This window comes from Scardinius erythrophthalmus (genome assembly GCF_964197995.2).
Source record: "Scardinius erythrophthalmus genome assembly, chromosome: 2".
NCBI lineage: Eukaryota > Metazoa > Chordata > Actinopteri > Cypriniformes > Leuciscidae > Scardinius > Scardinius erythrophthalmus.
The window spans coordinates 27,040,134-27,060,527 of NC_138222.1; the positions used below are offsets into that span (position 1 = coordinate 27,040,134).

The window sequence follows — 20,394 nt, forward strand, 5'->3', positions numbered from 1 at the left end:
TCTAGTATCCGATTCCTGAGCTCAAGTATTCCGATTCCAGAATTGGAATCGATTTCGATTCCCAACCCTAATAACGGTTTAATGATCTACAACAAAATAGAGAGTTCTTTAGTTTATAGCTAAGCGAATATTTAATTAATCAATATTAATTTATTGCTAGAAATAACAGCAAAAGTGGAAAACGTTGTCCAGAAGCCATCTTTATTTTTAGCTCAACTGTCACTGAACATACTGTATAGGATTGTGAGATCTCAAAGGCAGCGAAGAAAATATCTATGGTGCTTTCAAAGACCACTCAGATGACGGTATCGCAGGAGACAGGAAGCCAATATTGGATTTGGATGTTTCTTGATGCCTTCCTACCTTGGAATGCATCCATCGAAGGCAGCATTTTTAAGCTTTCGGACGCAGCCAATGTTTCAGATATCTAATTTGAAACTTGAGCCACACTTCAAATGATTTTCATTGTCCAGGCCATTATCTTCATTAGATAATGATATTCTTACATTTGTGTAATATTCATACATAAGTGTGGCTGAAGTGTCCTCCTTAGGGCCACTGCAAATATGCACACATAATTTAAAGGAATAACAACATGTAAATAGGAAAATGTTGGCGTTATTTTGTCACTTATTGGGAGCAGTATGCTAGCTGGAGCCATTTACCTCCAGTCTTTGTGCTAAGCTATGCTAGCGGTGGGTGCGTCAGACAGAGTTACGGCACGCACAGAGATGAAAAGGGTATGTATGGACTTATCTAACTCTGGGGGATACGGTGAATAAGCTAAATTCCCAAAAAGTTGGCGTGTTCTTTTAAGAAAGCACCTTTGGAAATATTAGACTAAAAATCATTTGTCACATGTGTCTGAAATCACCACCAAATATGAAGAATTTACAAACACCACCCTCAGAGTTCACCACAGGGTGAAGCATGGGATTTATCCAGTAAGCACGAGGTGGACGTCACCCTCCTGGATAGCAAGCCTGAGGTATAGAGTAAGTGGACAAAGAAACTGTAAAAAAAAGAAGTTGAGGAGGACGGCGTCGATTGACGGCATCCTAGTTCTAGATCCTCGCAGCTGCATTTTCCTCACAAACCTTAGTTCCTTTGTCTCCTTTTGGAAAGCCAACAAGCTCCACCACTCCATTGACCAGTGGGAGGCCTGGGTCACCGGGCGGGCCCACATCTCCCTGGATACGGTAACCAAGGAAGAGAGATTTTTTTTTATATGGGCAAGATGAGGTGTGATGGGGAGGCTGTTTGGAGACGGTAGCGGCGGAGCATTTTGAGGAGGTGGCATGTGGTGAGAAGTTTTTTGGGGTTTTGAAGAAGGACGTTAAGTGGACTGTGACCACTGCCGGAGCAGCGAGGAGATCAGGGTGAGAAGGAGATGAATGGACACAGGAAGAATGAAGGAGCTTTGGTAATGAACCACACTCAACACAATGGATGTGTCTGTATCTCTCCCCATTCAATCATTATGCAACTAACCATCCCCCCTTTGTACTTTCAAGGTCTCTATGATGTGTATTCTTTGTGCAAACATTTTTATAATTGGTGTTGGTGGTGGGGGGGTTACAAATATCAATCCCGTAATTGTGTCAATGTTCCAGACCGATTTCCTTGGAACAATTTCCCCTGATGTGGTTCAGTGCCCTCCAATGCTCCTCTCTCCCCCACCATCCATCCCTCTCACCCTAGATCTGCCCCTCCCTAGGTTGGCATCACCGCTCCCCTGTGTGTTACCTTCTCTCCTTTGTTGATAGTGCTTATTGCTGGTGCGTTAAACTGAACGGCCGGATTGCCCCTGAGTCCCGGTAGACCAACTTCCCCCTGAGATCCACAACACAGACATTTGACACATTAGAGCCCAGGACTTTATCAGAGAGAGAGAGAGAGAGAGAGAGAGAGAGAGAGAGAGAGAGAGAGAGAGAGAGAGAGAGAGAGAGAGAGAGAGAGAGAGAGAGAGAGAGAGAGAGAGAGAGAGAGAGAGAGAGAGAGAGAGAGAGAGAGAGAGAGAGAGAGAGAGAGAGAGAGAGAGAGAGAGAGAGAGAGAGAGAGAGAGAGAGAGAGAGAGAGAGAGAGAGAGAGAGAGAGAGAGAGAGAGAGAGAGAGAGAGAGAGAGAGAAGGAGTCAAGGTCAGGTAAAGAAAAAGCATAAAAGTCTCAAGAAAGTTGTGAAAGCAAAGGGTATTGAAAGAGTGTGAGAACAAACAAATTATTTTTTTTTCCAGTAAAAATGTCTCAACATCCTTAAAACAATATATATCCTGAGTTCATATTTCTCACCCCATTAGCACATTTAGTTTAGTTTTAACATATTTAATGAGGTTTATGCCTACAAAAAGACACCCCCCCCCAAAAAAAAAATATTTCAAAACTATTGTGCTAAAGAAATTAATTATAGTTATCTTCTCTGAAAAATCTTCATCTGATGCAATTTTGCTCCCTAAGTAAATTGATCTTGCTTGCAAAGACCCCATTTTCAATCATTAATGAACATAGTTTTCTGTTTTCCTGTTTTCCTATTAACCTTCTACCGCACGCATTATGATAGACTTATAGAAAAAGATATTTGACTCTTTTTCTTTTCTTAGAATGGCTTAACTTGAAGTGCTGTAAAAATAAAAAATAAATTGGAAAAAATATTAAAAATATATAAAAAAGAAGTCTGTGACAATGAAGCTTTTGAAAAACAGGCTTCAGTTACATCAAAACAATGAACCATAATTTGCTATTTGCTGGTCAGTAGTCAGTTAAACAAATCCTTCAAGAATTTAAGCATTTAAAGGGATAGTCTACCCAAAAATGAACATTCGGTCATCATCTACTCACTCTCATGTCATTCCAAACCGGTATGACTTTCTTCTGCAGAACACACATATGATATTTTGAAGAATGTTCCCTTTGACTAAAAATACAATGGAAGTCAAAGGGAACCAACATTCTTGTCAACATTCTTCAAAATATCTGGGTGAGTAAATGATGACAGAATGTTCATGTTTGGATGGACTATAGCTTCAAGTTAACAAAAAATAAATAAATTGTAATGCAGAATGAGTCATTTTTGGTCATTATTCCCTAAAAGAGAAAGACTGTAAATATGCAGTGTATACTTGCTAGATGTGACCTTTATTCTTCCTTTCAATGCTTAGCGTAGACTAGCATATAGAGGGTGCCAAAGCTAACACACATAAACTAAAAGTCACAAAACTATAATTTTATTTTTATTAACTTTATTTGCATTTACATTTTTACTGGAAAACCAGTTAAACAAAGAGAATGATAAAGAAAAAGATTTTTACAGAGAAAAACAGGAAAGCAAGATAATGAAGTGATAGAAAATGACAGAAATGAAAAGTGAGAGAAGCAGGACTAAGGGCTCCTTTTATTATAGTTACTGCTACAAATGCATGCATATTATTGGTGAACTCCTTTATTTATTTATTTTATTTCATAGACAATTTATCTGACAATTTCAATTGATTGCATATAGAACTAACTGGTCCTTGTTTTCTCGTGTTCTGTGGGTTAAGTGTCCCAACCAAAGGAAACAAAGGCACACAGAAGATTGGAGCAGGTGATTCCAGCACCAGAACAGATCACTCAAAAACAGCAAATTGAATAGCAGCTCAGAGATTTCAAGTGAAATATGACAATACTCTTACACTGACTTTACAAGTCATGAAGAAACTGCTGGTACTGTTCTTTAACGTATGCAATCTGTGAACTGCCATTCAAAAGTAAAGGAAATTACATTCCAAACTTTGTAGTGTTACCATGCTTATTAGTAAGATTCAACTGTGTTTTCCGCATTGAACATACCATAGGGATATATTCCTTTATATTGCAGGAAAAGGATTTTACTATGTGTTGTGAGTGTTGAGATGAGTTGAAACATACTGAAGTTGGGTTAAAACATAAATGAAACAAGATAGGCATGCTGGCAGTACAGAACTATTTGGAAAAGAGGGAAGACAAGAAAATCTAGAGGGAGATGATAAGAATGAAAGAGTGATGCAGAGTTATTGTGCAAAAGACAAAAGCAGTATAATCTTTTAATGTCCAATCCAAAAGACAGAAAGAACTTCTTAGCTAGCTTGTTATTAACCAGTTCCCGAGCAGACTAAAATAATATTTGAACTGAATGTTACACTATAAACATTCTCTGAGTGTGCCAGTCTCGTTACAGAGTGGTGTCTTATTGTACAGATACAGTATGTGGAAAAAAATATTTAGTACTTGAATGTATGGATTGTAAGACCCCATGAAATCAAAATGATAAGTTTTGGGGCTTTTAGTCCATGTCTGTTAGCTTTCAGGCCATCTACAGTCGTGCTCAAACGTTTACATACCCCTTGCAGAAACTGTGAATGTTAATAATTTTAACAAAAATAAGAGGGATCATATAAAATGCATGTTATTTTTTATTTAGTACTGTCCTGAATAAGATATTTTACATTAAAGATGTTTACATACTGTATAGTCCACAAGAAAAAAAAAAAAAAAAAAGCTGAATTAAAAAAATTACCCCGTTCAAAAGTTTACATACCCTTGATTCTTAATACTGTGTGTCATTACCTGGATGATCCATGGCTGTTTTTTTTAGTTTTTTTGTGATTTTTTTTCTTGAGTCTCTGCCCAATATTCTTCAGAAAAATCATTCAGGTCCTGCAAATTCTTCAGTTTTCCAGCATCTTTTGCATATTTGAACCTTTTCCAGCAGTTACTGTATGATTTAGGTTCAAACATTCACTGATGCTCCAGAAGGAAACACTTTTGAACAGGATGAATATGTCCAAATTATTCTTATCTTGTTTAAATATAACTTTTTTTTTCAGAAGCAACAGAAGATACTTGCATATTTCCCGGAAGACAAATTATGTACAATTTACCTTGATCTTCAAATTCAATTCAAATTCTGAATTGCAAAGCTCTTAATGCATCATGTTTCCTTCTGGAGAATCAGAGAATGTTTGGACCTTTTTTAATAGTAATGACACACAATTATCAAGGGAATGTAAACTTTTGAACGGGGTCATTTTCATAAATTCAGCTCTTTCTTTTGTCTTGTGGAATGTATGTAAACATATTTTATGTAAAATATAATGTTCAGGACAGTACTAAATAAAAAAATAACATGCATTTCGTGTGATCCCTCTTATTTTGTTACAATATTGACATTTTACAGATTCTGCAAGGAGTATGTAAACTTTTGAGCACGACTGTATATGCTAGTGTACTACTAAATGTTGACGAATTTTAACATTTAGCAAATATAAGCATTTAGATTTACAGTCTTTCTTTTCTAAGAAAGAGATATTGATGAATTATCTTGCACTACACAGACTTCTGTCCAATCTGAAAATGTGTCTCTCCTGCAACAAGCCAGCATTACAAAATTATGGTTATCGACTGTGAAATAATTAAACCCAAATTACCATTTGAATAACAAGGCCGCGAGCCATTCGATATGATCTCTTTCAACAGGTAATACGTCATCACAAGACAGAAAACTGTGGTCATAAAGCAATTTTTGGGGGGTCTTTAATGTCAGAGACACTCAGAGAAGTGTTTGTTTATGGTGTTGTTAGGCCAAATAACCACCAACAAACACATGCAATCATATCAGCATAAAAGCTTTCATTAAAACATTCAAACAAACATGAACAAACACACAGGACTCAGCTAGAGAGATCTAAATCTAAAATGCATCTTAAGTGTTAATGGAACAGATACGTTGACAGTATTGGATGAATTTAGCACAACACCTGAACCTAATGATGCTAATGGGGAAAACTAAAAGCAATTGTGTGTGGGAAAACTGCTTAGTTGTTGGCAAGTTGATGAAACCCATACCTTTTCTCCTGGCTCCCCTTTGTATCCTTGACCTCGACTTCCCTGTAGAATAAGCAGAGACATTCAGCAAACTTTTATGTACGGATATTTTAGCCATTCTGGAGTCAGAGGTCACTTTCACTAAATAAAATGTGTTGATACTTACAATTTACATCAGACAACTATAAAACTACGTAATGATTTTATTGTTTACTTTAATTCCAAAGCAAGTTCTTAAAAGTACATAAATGTTTGCACACTGCCCCCTGTCTGACAGGAGGAAGTGTTAAAGATGATAGGATCATGTAACACAAAACATGCAATTTCAAAATTGTCCCTTAGACATCTGAACTTACTGCAGGTCCAGGAGGACCAGGTGGACCAGGTAGACCCTGTGGAGGGAGGCAACGGTGAAATTACAGTCTTTATACGGTAGGTAGGTAGATAGTGCACGAATAAAAATATGCAATAGATAGATAGATAGATAGATAGATAGATAGATAGATAGATATAATACATACAGGATATCCCTCTGGACCTTGGGGCCCCATTGGACCTGAAAATCCCGCTGGACCTGGAGGGCCGTCGGTGAGAAATGACTAAGGATTTTAAAAAAATGTGTAGTTACAAAAAGGCAACATTTGGTTTTTAGTCAAAAACATCTGTATTCAAAGTTTTCTGAAGCCACGTGATATCTTTGTGTGACAAACAGTGTAAGTCATTAGGCTATTCACAGATAATCTTCACCACTTGTATGCCATTACCTACTACAAACAGATCAATGATTCAGTTGAACTTGAGAAGCGGATTGGTCTGAATCATTAATAAATCATTCAAACAGCTTTGTGAACTGGATAAACTGATTGATTGAAAATATTCAATCTCTCATGAATTGGACATAGCTTCTTTTCTCATAAATGTGTCATAAAGAGCTACAACAGATGTCAAGATTTTCAGTAAAAAAATGACATTTTAAAATGACTATAATCTCAGCTATAAATCTGCTCTACAGAAGACGGTACTGTCATTATTCACCTCAAATCAGTTCAATGGTGATTCAATTCAGCTCAATAACAGTGTAAATGTAGCAAAGTTCATTAATTATGATCAAATTATAATCAGTTTCAGCTATAAGTCAGCTCAACTTAAGGTGATGGTGATGGTGTCACTATTCACACTATTGAATGTTGATTCAGGTTAGTTCAATAATAACTGTCAATGTTGGAAAGTTCATAAATTTTAAAACGACTTTAAAAGTTTTTGTTTTCTCATCCAATATATTGGATGAAAAGAGTGTCAGTACAGAATAGTGTCAGTACAGAGAGGTCGATAATATTTTCTGAACATTAATAGTCTCTTTACACATGAGTTAAAAGGGTCTCTTTTATGATCGGTTTATGGTGTTTTTTTGTTTTTTTTAAGCTAGAAAGCTCCAGTCCTCATTCAAATTTAAGGTACACTATGTAACTTTTTTTTTTTCAAAATTAACAATTAGTCAATGCATAATCAATACTTCTTCCAAAATATGTTTTTGTCTTAACATGATTCACTACGCTTATTATACTGTAAGTGTTTGTATTTTAAACCTGACAGGGTGGTTTCACAGGAAATTAATAAATAGCGAAAAGAGCAGGACAGAGCTCCTAATAAAACGAGAGTTAACATTGGCTTGGCTTTTTAAAGATGGCGAAAATATTTGAAATGATGTAAACGCAACAGGATTTCCAGAAAAGTTGAGACATTTTGTAAAATGCAATAAAATTCACAATCTGTGATTTCTCTTGAACTCTTTTTTAACTGACTACAGTACAAAGAAAAGTTTTCCACTGTTTTCACTGACCAAATTATTGGAATTTGAAAAATATAAACAAATTTTGATATTGATGGCTGCAACACACTACAAAAAAGTTGTGACAGAGGCAAAATAAAAGTGAAATGAATATAAAGGTTTGATTATCCAACTCTTTTGAAACAGTCCACAATGAGTAGGTGAATTGGTAATAGGTGAGGGAATCTTGTTTAGGTGAAAAAGGAGCTTCTCAGTCTTTGCAAGCAAAGAAGGGTCAGTCTGTGTTGGGCAAAGCATGAGACCTCCGTTGAATGTGCGTGACCTTTGAGCCCTCAGATGGCATTGCATGAGAAACCCTCATGCTATGCTTGTGCTCTGGAGTACTTTAGAAAACCATTTTCATTTAACACAGTCTGACGCTTCATCAAGAAATGTCACTTGAATCTCTGTTACGCAAGGAGAAAACTATACATCAGTTCTATGTGGAGATGCCAGCGAGTTCTCTGGGCCCAAGCTCATCTCAGATGGTCTAGAAGACAGTGGAAATACTGAAAATATTCCACTTGCAAAACTGCAACAATTAGTATCCTCAATTCCCAAATGATTAAAAAGTGCAATTAAAAGGAAAGGTGATGTGAAACAGTGGTAAACATGCCTCCCATGTCCCAACTTTTGTGAAGTGTGTTGCAGCCATCAAAATCAAAACTCGTTTATATTTACACAATAAAATTAAGTTGGTCAGTGAAAACATTGGAAATATTTTCTTTGTACATTTGTCAGTTAAATAAAGGTTCAAGAAAATTAACAAATCACAGATTCTTGTTTGTATTGCATTTCACAAAATGTCAGATAAACTGCCATATGAAGCTCTCTTACAGAGTTCATTGTAAAAAAATATCTAATGTAAAGGGTCATATTCACAAAGGCTCACACAGAGCTGAAGCACAACCAAATCAATATTCTTCCACAAAATGCATGCAGTTTAACCACTAGAGGGACAAAAGTTACATTGTGTACCTGTAAACATGTTGGTGAGTAAATAATGTAAATTCATCGGAGAACTACACCTCCTTTTAACACAGCTCTCAAGTGTCAGTGATCAATGCTCATATCAGCCCCTCTTTTTATTAAAACAGCAGAAAAAGGTGTTAACCTTCTTGCATGCGCTGCACACACCTGAGAAGATTTAAAACCCCCAGGTTATATAAAAGATGCATGAGGTGTTGAAAATGACAGAGGGATTTTCCCAGACAGGTCTGCATTCCACACCCAGATTTACAGCTAACCCACAACACATATTATTAATAGGGCTGTCAGTAAATGCCACATTTGGATGTGTATATGAGTGTGTACATATAAAATGTTGGCATGTGTGATTTGCTTGGGTTTCATAAAGAATGATTGTAACTTACTGGTCTTGGAATAGTTATATAATACGGTTCTCCTTTTTGACCTTTTTGACCACTGTATCCCTATAATCAAGTAAATAAAATAAAAAACACATGTGAATATGAAAACTGTAGATCTATATTTTTATATTATTAAAAATACAGATATATATTGCTATATATAGCATGCAACTTTAGTCATAAAAATTTTATAGACACTGCAGTTAGCACTTGATAAGACGATTTCTTCATTTAGTAAGTGAAACTGCTACTTTTATTTAAATGGGTATATATTTGATGCCAACTCCCTAACCCTAAAATGCACATAAAGCCCTTAAACTTACAGGAACACCAGGATTACCAGGAACTCCATCACGGACTCTGTCACCTGGGTCACCTCGTGTGCCATTACAGCCGTCGAGTCCTGGGGGTCCCTGGGGCCCCACTTGACCAGGGTGTCCCTGGACAGCATGGTTAAAACAGCTTCGTCAACCATTTTCAGAGAAAGGTGAAATTATGGTAGACAAGAACTGTATACTCACGGGAACACCATCATTTCCAGAAAACCCAGGAACACCCATTGGGCCCTGTCAAAAAATAAAGACACAAAAAATGGCATTTTGAGACCTGCACTCCTTCGGCAGCCGATTGCAGCGTGGGACAAGATTTGATGGGTGAGTGCGGGTTAGGGGAGAATACAATTATTTGCAGGGCTCCCGCAAAATAGAAATATCTAAAGATAAAAAATATCTAAAAACAAATAAATTGTTGTTCATCTATTGCACAAAAGCAACAAAGTGTTAGGTGTGTAAGCTTGCCTTCCCCTGTCTACTGCAGCTTCTGATTGCTTTTAGAAGGAAAAGCTGCCCGTAACTACTGGTCTGGGATCAGTTTTGTCTGTAATAATGACATATTGGCGAAACATTTGGCATGCGATCCAGTGCGTATCTGTGTTTGCGCTCTGGAGAGTGTCAAAGGCTTCTATTTACAATGTGTTTTTGCAGTGTTAAGCAACATAGCCAATCAAAAACATATCTTTTGATTTCTTGAACCAATCAGAGTAAAGTTAGAAGATATCTATTTTGTACCGCCATGTAAACATTGATAATTAATATCCAGTAAGTGTTTTAGCAAAGCAGAAAAGGATATCTGTTATAAATTATAATTCCCCTACATATACCAAAGTAATCTGACCTTATCTCCATTTAGTCCAGAGGGTCCTTTGCGTCCTACATGGCCCTTTTCTCCTTTGGGCCCAACTGGCCCCGGGCCCCCAATGAAACCCTCAGGACCACCGATGCCCACTTGTCCAAGTTCCCCCGGTCGCCCCTAGATGGAGACAAAAATGGATGTAGTTACAAATACAGATGCCTCCTTAAAATGAATTGCTATGTTGTATTCATCATTTGTAAGTCACTTTGGATAAAAGTGTCTGCTAGATGAATACATTGAAATGTAGCATTATATCTGTGCATAAGGGAATACACATAAACCAAAAACCTACAATTATATCAAGTTGTTACTTTAACCATGCACTTTATGGCAGAGAAAAGTTATAAATAATCAGTAGTATTTTATTATTGTGTGTTTTAGTAAACACATTTTAAATGTCAAGATATAATAAAATGACTTGTTTGTAATTACCACTGCTGACCAAAAGGTGGCGACACAATCCAGCATTTTAACTCAATGCAGCTGGTCTCTCTACATAGAGTACATAATATTTATTGATAGAAGTATTTAAGGCATTGCTTATAAAAGGGCAAGTAAGAAATGAGTAAGTCGAAAAGGAGTACGTTTATCTGAATGCAGCACACAGGGCTTCCACAGAAGAGCCAAGCTGTGACTGCAGGTACACATCCCAAGTGTGCAGACTCGATCAGACCCCCATTCTGAAGTATTCACACATAAAACAAGACTTTAACTGAAGATGAGCATATGCATGGCCGTGCTTGCTCTATATGGTCAAATAAAGCTGCAATTTCTAAGATATTTATATCTAAAGAGTTAGTTCAAAATGATCATTAGAGCTGTGGCACTGTGGTTAGTTCACATGATATAAAGAGCCTGCAGGATTGTCTCCGTCATGTATCATATCCTGATTCTGGTCCTCACTACCTCCTTTACCTTCCTGTCTCATCTACACTGTCCAGTCCCGTAAAGGCCAAAAAACAAAACCTACTATTATTCTAGCTCTATATTGGAGACCCATTAGGTGATTGAACAGCTGAGCATAAGTCCTTTAATTGATGTTTCCAGATTTTACTCTGTTAGTTAAACTAGTTATTTCATAGCATGAAGGAAGATGAGGACAAAGGAGAGCTCACTTACTGTATGCATCAATCCTCAAAATTTTCTTAACCTGCATCTCTTAATATTCAACAATGCATGATTAATCTAGTGCAATGTTAGATCTGTGAAGAATGTTGAGTGTAAATGTTTCTGTGTAAAATGCATTATACTTAAGCAATAAATTTGTAGTCAAATGGCCACAGGAAATTGCATGTCTTGAAAGCAAACACTTCAAACAAACCTTAAATTCAAAACACAATGTCTAAATATAATGCAACTGCTGGTGTGAGAAGCAGGTTTTTTTTTTTTTTATGTTGCTGGAGAGAATCAAGATTTCGCAACTCACCACATGGTACAATATTACAAAAAAAAAAACAAAAAAAAAACAAGATCTGGGATATGCCATCTTAACAGGATAACAGCCACAAAAATCCCACAATCCTTGTATGCATGCATGTGCCATTACAGGGTGTGTGTTTTTTTTTTCAATGAACTTAAACCATAGGAGAGAATTATAGAGCATTAGTGTAGAAAAATACAGAACAAGATAATAGAAAGTGTAATGTTTCAAAGCAACTAGCTTTGTAGAAAGTTTCTTTTCAAACACTTTAATGTGGTTTCATTTTATCCTTCAAGCTACTCCTCTAAACATTGATGGAGGGGGAAGGAAGGAATGTGTCACTTCTTGCCCACATAAGCCATCAGAGGCTTAACATTTTATCTGAGGCTAAACCAGACAAGCAGTCTTGGTTTGAGACCACCAAGAATTAAACAAGATCTATGTGCAGTTGGGCAATATAATAGAGTCTCTCGCCAATCATTGAATGCTATCCGTCTGCTGAAAAGAGTTTATGTAAAGCTCACATATTTTCAGCGGAAGACATTGGAGCATAGGCAAACGAACTAACTGTAGTGACTTGGGAAATATAGAGCAATGTTTCTCAAATAGGTAGTTGGGCCCACAGCAAAGTTCTGAGGGTAGTGCAGGATGATTTAAAATAATATAAATTAATTAATTATTAATATATTAAATTAATCAAACTCTAATCTAAATTAAAATTTCAAAAAGAACATACAATAAAGATAAACTCAAATCATATCAATAACCCCCAATATATGTTGCTTTTATTCAAGACCATACAGTTTTTAAAACTTTTGGAATCACAAAATTAATCTTGGTTAATTTTTTTATCTGCCCTTTTGGTTGCATTTAGCTACCACCCAAAACACTCCAACACGTTTGCAATTGCATATTAATTTGCTAATAACCATTCAGTACACCTTTACAACCATACAGTAATACCCTGGTAACTATCCACAACACCCTAGCACAGGTGTGTCCAATCCTGCTCCTTGGAGGGTGTTTACCTCCCGGTTTAAAGGGATAGTTCACCCAAAAATGATCCCATCATTAACACACCCTCAAGTCATCCTAGGTGTATATGACATTCTGCTTTCAGATGAATACAATTGGATATTTAAAAAAGGCCAAGATTTATAATGGCAGTGAATTGCTGTTTCGGTTTTAAAGTCCATAAAAGTGCATCTATCCATCATAAACGAACTCCACACGGCTCCGCGGGGTTAATAAAGGCCTTCTGAAGCGAAGCGATGAGTTTGTGTAAGAAAAATATCCATATTTAACACGTTACAAAGTAAAATTCTAGCTTCCGGACAAACGGCCATACGCAGTCTACTTACGCCCAAAGCGCAACTTACACATCTTGTGACGTCGGAAGTAGCGTAGTGCGTCATGGCGTAGCGTAAATATCAGCAGTACGGCGCATAAGTTTCGCTTTAGACTTACGTGCAATCCATATGTTCGTTTGGCCGGAAGCTAGTTATTTTACTTTATAAAGTTTTAAATATGGATATTGTTCTTACACAAACTCATCGCTTCGCTTCAGAAGGCCTTTATTAACCCCCCCGGAGCCGTGTGTAGTTTGTTTATGATGGATAGATGCACTTTTATGGCAATTCACTACCATTATAGAGCTAGGAAGAACCAGGACAAGAAGGTCATATACACCTAGGATGACTTGAGGGTGAGTAAATCATGGGCTAATTTTCATTTTTGGGTGAACTATCCCTTTAAGCTGCAGTCGCGCTAAACTGAGCACACAAATGTATTCGCATACCTATGAATGAAAGTCAATGGAATGAAAAGTGTAGCGTCACTGTCTCTTTAGAAGTTGCTTGTAATCCCGAAGACCTTTATTAGCTGGTGCAGGTGTTTAATAGAGTGCTGCAGGGATGATGTATTTTAGTAGGCTAAAACCCGGAAATGAGTTAGCATTTTAGCACCTCCATCGTCCTGAAGTCAATGAGGTTTTTAATAGGTTTTGGATAGATATTTTCACATTTTATCCTACATCATAAAATACATCCCTCTTTTTTGTTGTTGTAGTGCTTGCTTGTCTTGAAAAAGGTGATTGCTCACAAGGAGCTAAATGGGAATACAAAGGTTGTCGGGGACATTAAATATTATCACACCGAACAGGAAAACTCATCTACACACTATAGTCTGCTTTCACAGCCTCATTGTGTCTATAATCATGCTCTTGCAAACTATTATAACTTGATCTTTCATGGAAAATGTTTTGTAAACAAAGATTGAAAGAGTTGTGAGTCTTGTTTACAGCCTATTGTAAGCTTTTTACGGCTGCCAATTGTATTTAGGCTTCAAAATTATTAAATGTTGTGTTAATATGTGAAGATCATGATGATGAACAAAAAGTGTAAAAATCATAAACTTTTGTTAGTCACAGAGCTTATTTCCTGCAATAATCCAGAAGCCAATGGAAAAATCCTATTGGGTTTTTGTCGAGGGAACCAGGGTGAACCAGTGTTCCGGGCTGGCCTACAAAATACATCATCACTGCAGCTCTATTAGCTCTGGGGCAAGGAAGAAAACCAGCCCTCAAGGAACAGGAATGGAAATGGATTGGTGACTTCGGCATTGCCCTTCAGAAAACATAAAAATCTAGTTGTTTCATTTAAAGGGACAATAAGTAACTTTTTAGGTATTTTATTATCTAAAATCAATATTTTTATTCATAAATATGTCCTCAATGGTGTCCAAATACCTCTGCCAATGATCTGACTTATCCTCGTAAACGAAGAATTTATTATCTTTATATACATGGGACGGGTAGGTCCACGGAGGCTTCCATGTAGTTCCGCCATCTTGAAAAACTATAATAGCAGAGAGGGACAAAAAGTACTAGGCCAACGCGTTTCCACAACGCGTTTTCGTTCAGAGCCCGCGTCAAGTGACTGAAACCAGCAGAAACGGAGCAGAGCAGTGAGAGGCGCTTTTGTCACTGCCCCGGCAAGTTTAAAAGGCTGCACTGCACGGTTAAGTCAAAGGATAACGAGTCCTCTTAGTCGAAAAACTCCACAATAAGACCGTAAAAGGAAACGTGATCGGAGATTACAAAAACAAGGGTTATTAGCTATAATGTCGGGATAGCTAATGCAGGAGAAAGCTTTCAAAAGAGACGCTGAAGTTGCCTGCTTTCTTCTCGACAGGTAAGTCAATGTTAAGGTCTTAATTACAGGCTTTTTGTTTTTTTTCCCAGCGGGAAACTGTGTAAAAAAAAAACAAATCTTTACCATCAATCTCGGATCGTCGGAAGTCTCTAATAACAACAAATAATGCGCACAAATTTATAATACAAATGCAAATCATAAGTTTTTGGCGTTGAATTGCGGAGGTTGCGCTTGCATGTGATTTTATTCCCGTGCCTCATTCCCGGTGCGTCCACATAAAGCTGCCTATTTTTCATTGATGCGCTTACAGTCAAATACACACGAATTGTCACAACGTCCGTCTTGCCGCGTATTCACATAAACACATCGGTTGTGCTGCTGTCAACGCAACGCGTGCGATTAATATTTTTCAATTTAACACGTTAAAAATATTTAACGCAATTAAAGCAGCATTTTTTTCTGTCATCCTTTGGCTAGCGTTACATTATATAATCACGTTCTTCTTCATGCAAATGCTTCTAACCATGCAAGCGAGAAAATACAAAAGAGAATGCGCTGTCCTGTGATGCTGACACGACGCGCGCCAGACTCGACTTCTCTTTCGAGCTTTCGCTTTGAGTATCCTCATGAGAGCAGTCTTAAATTAGTTAAATAAAGTCTTAAATGAACGTTAAGAGTTGTGAGAAAATGGGACGCTTGTGGGATCCACATGTGACAGTGCAGCAGTGACATCAGAATCAAATAACACTTCATTCATAAAAAGATGCCATTAAACAATTATTTGAAATATACTGTCTTTATGATGTTTCTACATTAATTTGGAGATTTACTGTGAAATTATTAGGCTACATAAAATATAGTAAAAACAAGCTATCTTGTGCAATTATAACAAAATTATATATTATATAAAATTAAAAATGTTTAATTCATTCATTCATTTGTAACATGCATGAACGAAGAAAAAAAAAGGAACAGGAAGAAGAAAATCTTATGGTAGCCTACCTGTCATTTATTTGTGCACATCAAAAATAATAATAAAAAAAAAAAACAGCACATTTCAAAGTATAGTATCAAAGTAGTATCGTGACAACAGTGTAGGGTGCCACACATTTTTTTTTAATTTCAAAGGGTGCCTTGACTGAAAAAAGGTTGGGAAACACTGATATAGACAGTAGAACATAGTTAAAAGTTAAACAGGCTCTTTGATGAATAGCAGCTATTGAGTAAAGTAGAGATGGTCCTATAAACAAGGTTGTAAGTTTTGTTTGTTCAAAACTGTAACATTCGTTTGTTCGTTGTGTCAAGTTGTAGTTTGTTTGAAATAACAAACCAGTTCACCAGAAGGAAAACTCGACGAGGTGCTATTAGAAGACATCCTGTCAAAGCTTTTTGGTACATATCGCTTACCGTAGATGCAACGCGCATTTGAAAACGCGAGGCGCTGGAGAGCAAAATTAGTTTGATTGCAAAATACAAATTCACCACTAGATGGGAGTAATTCTTACTTACTGCCCCTTTAAGGTAAGTGGTGCGACCACTGCCGACCAGTGAGTCGACCGTTCTGATGATGATTTGAACTGCATTCCAACACCAAAGGAAATGCACTAGACAAGTGGAACTTCTTCAGGGTATAATACAGAAATTCAACTTAAGTTGAATTTAATACCTTTTAATAGGCTACCCTTTTTAATACCTTCACAATATTTTTTAATACCAGGACGACAAGATGCAACTGTAGCGGTATAAAGTAATGAAATATCTTTCCAAAAATAATAAAACACTTCATCACAATTTAATGAGGTGATTATAACTCAACTTCATCCCTGGACTCAAAAACCAACACAGAGACAGATAGAGATTGGTGGCCGATGCTTTCTTGGCCTCTTTTTTTTTAAGCTGTGATTTTACCACTTGATTTCATAGCTTTGTAAGATAAAATCCTTCTTTGCTAGACCTAATAATTATTTTGGTCTATAATCATATCAATATCAAAAAGTAGAATAAAAAAGTATAGCATTAAAAAGTTTATTTTAACTAATAGTCTAATTTTCTACCATAAACTGTACAATTGAATAAAATTAGCTGCCAGATAAAAAATTAGCTATTAGATAACTTGCTTTGCACTTTTTTTTCTGGTTTCACCTCACTCCAGTCTAAACTAAATGATTTTTTATTTTTTTTTTGGTAATGTTTCTACACATTATGATATAAATAACCTGAAAATACTTAGGATCAGTTATCAATAAACTAAAAGTATGTAAGGATCTTGGATATTCTACATATACTCGACTTTATGATGCATGTGTTTCTCCTATATTAAGTTATGCTGCAGGGGTGTGGGGCTTGAAAGAGTCCAAAACGGTAGATACTATACAGAATAGAGCCATACGATGTTTTTTGGGGGTTCATAAATTTGCTCCTAACCTAGCAATTCAGGGAGATATGGGCTGGGTACCAGGAATTGTACAGAGAAAATGCGAAATGATACGATTGTGGAATCGACTAATCAGAATGGCAGAGGATAGAGTAAATAAGAGAGTATTTAGTTGGAGTAAAGCTCATAGGTCTCCATGGGTAAAGGAGATTTATTCTATTTTTGAGGAGGTGGATATGTTGTATATCTACAGAAATAATTTAAAGGGGTCATATAATGGTACATGCACTTTTACAAGTTGATTGTACTGAAATGTGTGTTGGCAGTGCCTGTACACAACCATCATAAAATGATAAAAATCCATCCAGTGTTTTTTTTTTAATCTCCTTATATGTTTGAACCTCTCTGAAATCAAGCCGTTCGACCGTGTGACGTCACACGGTCGGACGCCCCTCCCACGATTGTGATTGACAGCTGCAGCGTTTCAACACACACCCGCCCTCGCTCATGAGCGAGCTGTCAATCATAGTCCGCGCGTCATTGTTGATACCCTCACTGGAGCGCTGTCTATGAGCATAATGGCGTCTGCGATTGTTCTTCGGTGTAATAAGGAACACAGCAGTCATTTGACTGTTCCTAAATCTGAGCCATTGAAGATGCAGTGGCTGAGTTTTGTTTTTGAAGCGATATGCCCAAAGGATTGACGCGGGGATTCCCTCACGGGGATTCCCCACGATCGTCTGTGCTTTCCTGTTTGCGTGAATCACATCAGACAGCGTTACAAACGAGAAAAAACGGATCGGTACCAACGTGTTACTGCTGAACCTCCAGAAGATGTGAGTGTAATGTTTTATTAACCTTTATATTAGTATTTATATTAATCTTTGCAAATTTGCAAACCTTGCTGCACGCTTCATGATGAATGCATCTAAGGTTTACACTCCGGGTACATTACGGCATGTTTTCTATGTACGACGTTCTCAATATAATTCATAATCCCACGTTTATAATGAACAACGCGTGGTTATTGTGTTAGAATTGGTGTACGCACAGAACAGAGGGGCGGGGTGAGCAAAGCTCATTATCATTTAAAGCTGTATGCACTGAAACGGCGTGCTGAAAACAGAGCTGTTTTTGAGCAGGTAAAATTAGTGTTTTCTTACAATACTAATGAGAATTTTTAATTAAAGTATATTACAAACTTTTAATTTAGACCCTAAAGAATCATATTAGCTTGTACAAAAATGGCATTATATGACCCCTTTAAGTTGTAATGTCAATTCGTTTAAATATAAGCTGTTAATGGAATATGAAGAAAAATGGTTTGAAAATGTTTTATTAAAGCCAAAATTAAGAACATACATGCATATCAAACAGAATTTTAGTCCAGAATTATATGTTACATCTCATTTACCTAGAAGCCAGAGATCTTTGGTTGCACAGCTAAGATGTGGGATTTTGCCTTTAGCCATTGAGATTGGTCGATTCAAAAATACTCCAGAGGAAAATAGATTATGTGTGCTATGTGATCTTGGTGAGGTAGAAAGTGAATCTCATTTCCTTTTGTATTGTAGACATTATAATGATCTAAGGGAATCTTTGTTTCTGGAAGTTACACGACAAATTCCAGAAATATTTTGGTATGCTGATGATCAAAAATTATTATGCTTGTTTAACTATGATGTGTTTAAGTTTGAAAAACTTTGTTTCAAAGGCCTGGAAAAGAAGGCAAGCCAGTTTATTTAATTAGATTTAATTTTGTTCTGTGTAGGCTTATGGGCTTATATGGGTGGTTATGTGAATAAATGAGAATACATGTATGTATGATTACATACATGCATGTATTTGAATACATATGTACTATTATTATTATTAATTCTATTACTATTATCTGGGGAGCAATGTATACTATGTACTTTGGATCTGTCTATTTTGTACATTTTGTACATTTATCTTGTATATTAATCCTCTTACTTATACTTATTAATGTTGGTGTCTTGTAAGTCCATATGGGCTGGGCGTAATCATACGCATGACACAATAATAAAATTTCATTCATTCATTCATTCACTATGTAGTTTACATACATGAATTGTTTGTTCATGTTACTTAACAGTACATTAACTAATGTTAACAAATACAACTTTTGATTTCAATAATGTAGGCTAGGCTTCTAAATGGTGAAATTATCATTAAGAAAGATTAATTAATGCTGTAGAAGTGCAGTTTATTAATAGTTAATGTTAATTAATGTAGTTGACTTGAGTTTAATAAATGGAACCATATTGTAAATTGTTACCGATCTGTTACACACCGATTCAGACGTCTCGTGAGTTCAGTGTCGGACAGATCAGTTTTAACCATTCATTAAAGTGAATCGGTTCAAAGGAGTAATTAGTTCGCGAATTATGCAATGTGTCATAAGCGGACATCTACGTGTTGTGTGATTATCCCGGCAGTTTAGGACATCGCACAAGATTTGTGTCAAACACAGAAAACATTTCATCACTGGATAGTTTTTTTTTGTTTGTTTATTGAAAGTGTGGTTTAACGTTATGGCAGCTGAATGGGCGGAACGCTTTTCAGAGAAGATAAGGCAATGTATTTTAGCACAATTCACACACCCAGCGGTAATTCAATTAAATAAATATCCGAATGCGCCACGTGAAACTTCGGTCTTCCGACCTTTTACCATCGTGTCAATAGATTTTTTGATTAATATGCGCGAGGGAGAGACAGCAAGAGTGGAGAGAGTGCGCGCGCGCCACCGGGGCTCTTTCTCTCTGCTCGTTCTTTCAGTTAACATGTCATGCACCCTGTCACGAGCGCAGCAGTCATCTACATTTAAGCTACTCACCGATCAAATAAGGCTTTGGCGGCCGCCAAAAAAAAATCAATGCAGTAAAAACCCCGATGTCTCTTAAATAACTGAAATAGAAGCGAACTCGCGAACAGGTTTGGCAGCAAGCAAGCCGGGTACCCCCAGCCGCGCGCTTGAACGAAAACCACGTCACATGATATCGCTCGCAACATATAAATAAATCCACGCGAATTTTAGAAGAAAGGCCTGCACTTAACACAAATTGAAACTCATAGGCCTAGTTGGATGGGGGTTCGAAAATGAATACCTTGACAGATGACCTGGCTTTATTACTTTTTAATGGCCTCAATTTTGGCTAATTTCATTTACTACCTTTTAATACTTTTTACAACCCCGCGGAC

The 20,394-nt window shown here is 36.8% G+C and overlaps 1 protein-coding gene across 1 annotated transcript in view; it reads right to left on the minus strand.

Annotated features, from left to right (window-relative positions):
- col4a6 (collagen, type IV, alpha 6) overlaps positions 1 to 20,394 on the minus strand; it is a gene marked incomplete at its 5' end in the record, with an annotated part of 129,212 nt that overhangs the window by 35,625 nt on the left and 73,193 nt on the right. The window contains 9 exons of the mRNA XM_081389509.1: positions 1,098 to 1,190; positions 1,747 to 1,833; positions 5,859 to 5,900; positions 6,194 to 6,229; positions 6,359 to 6,436; positions 9,039 to 9,098; positions 9,359 to 9,475; positions 9,557 to 9,601; positions 10,209 to 10,343. Of these exons, the coding sequence (XP_081245635.1) occupies positions 1,098 to 1,190; positions 1,747 to 1,833; positions 5,859 to 5,900; positions 6,194 to 6,229; positions 6,359 to 6,436; positions 9,039 to 9,098; positions 9,359 to 9,475; positions 9,557 to 9,601; positions 10,209 to 10,343 (693 nt within the window). The remainder of the gene's footprint in view (positions 1 to 1,097; positions 1,191 to 1,746; positions 1,834 to 5,858; positions 5,901 to 6,193; positions 6,230 to 6,358; positions 6,437 to 9,038; positions 9,099 to 9,358; positions 9,476 to 9,556; positions 9,602 to 10,208; positions 10,344 to 20,394) is intronic.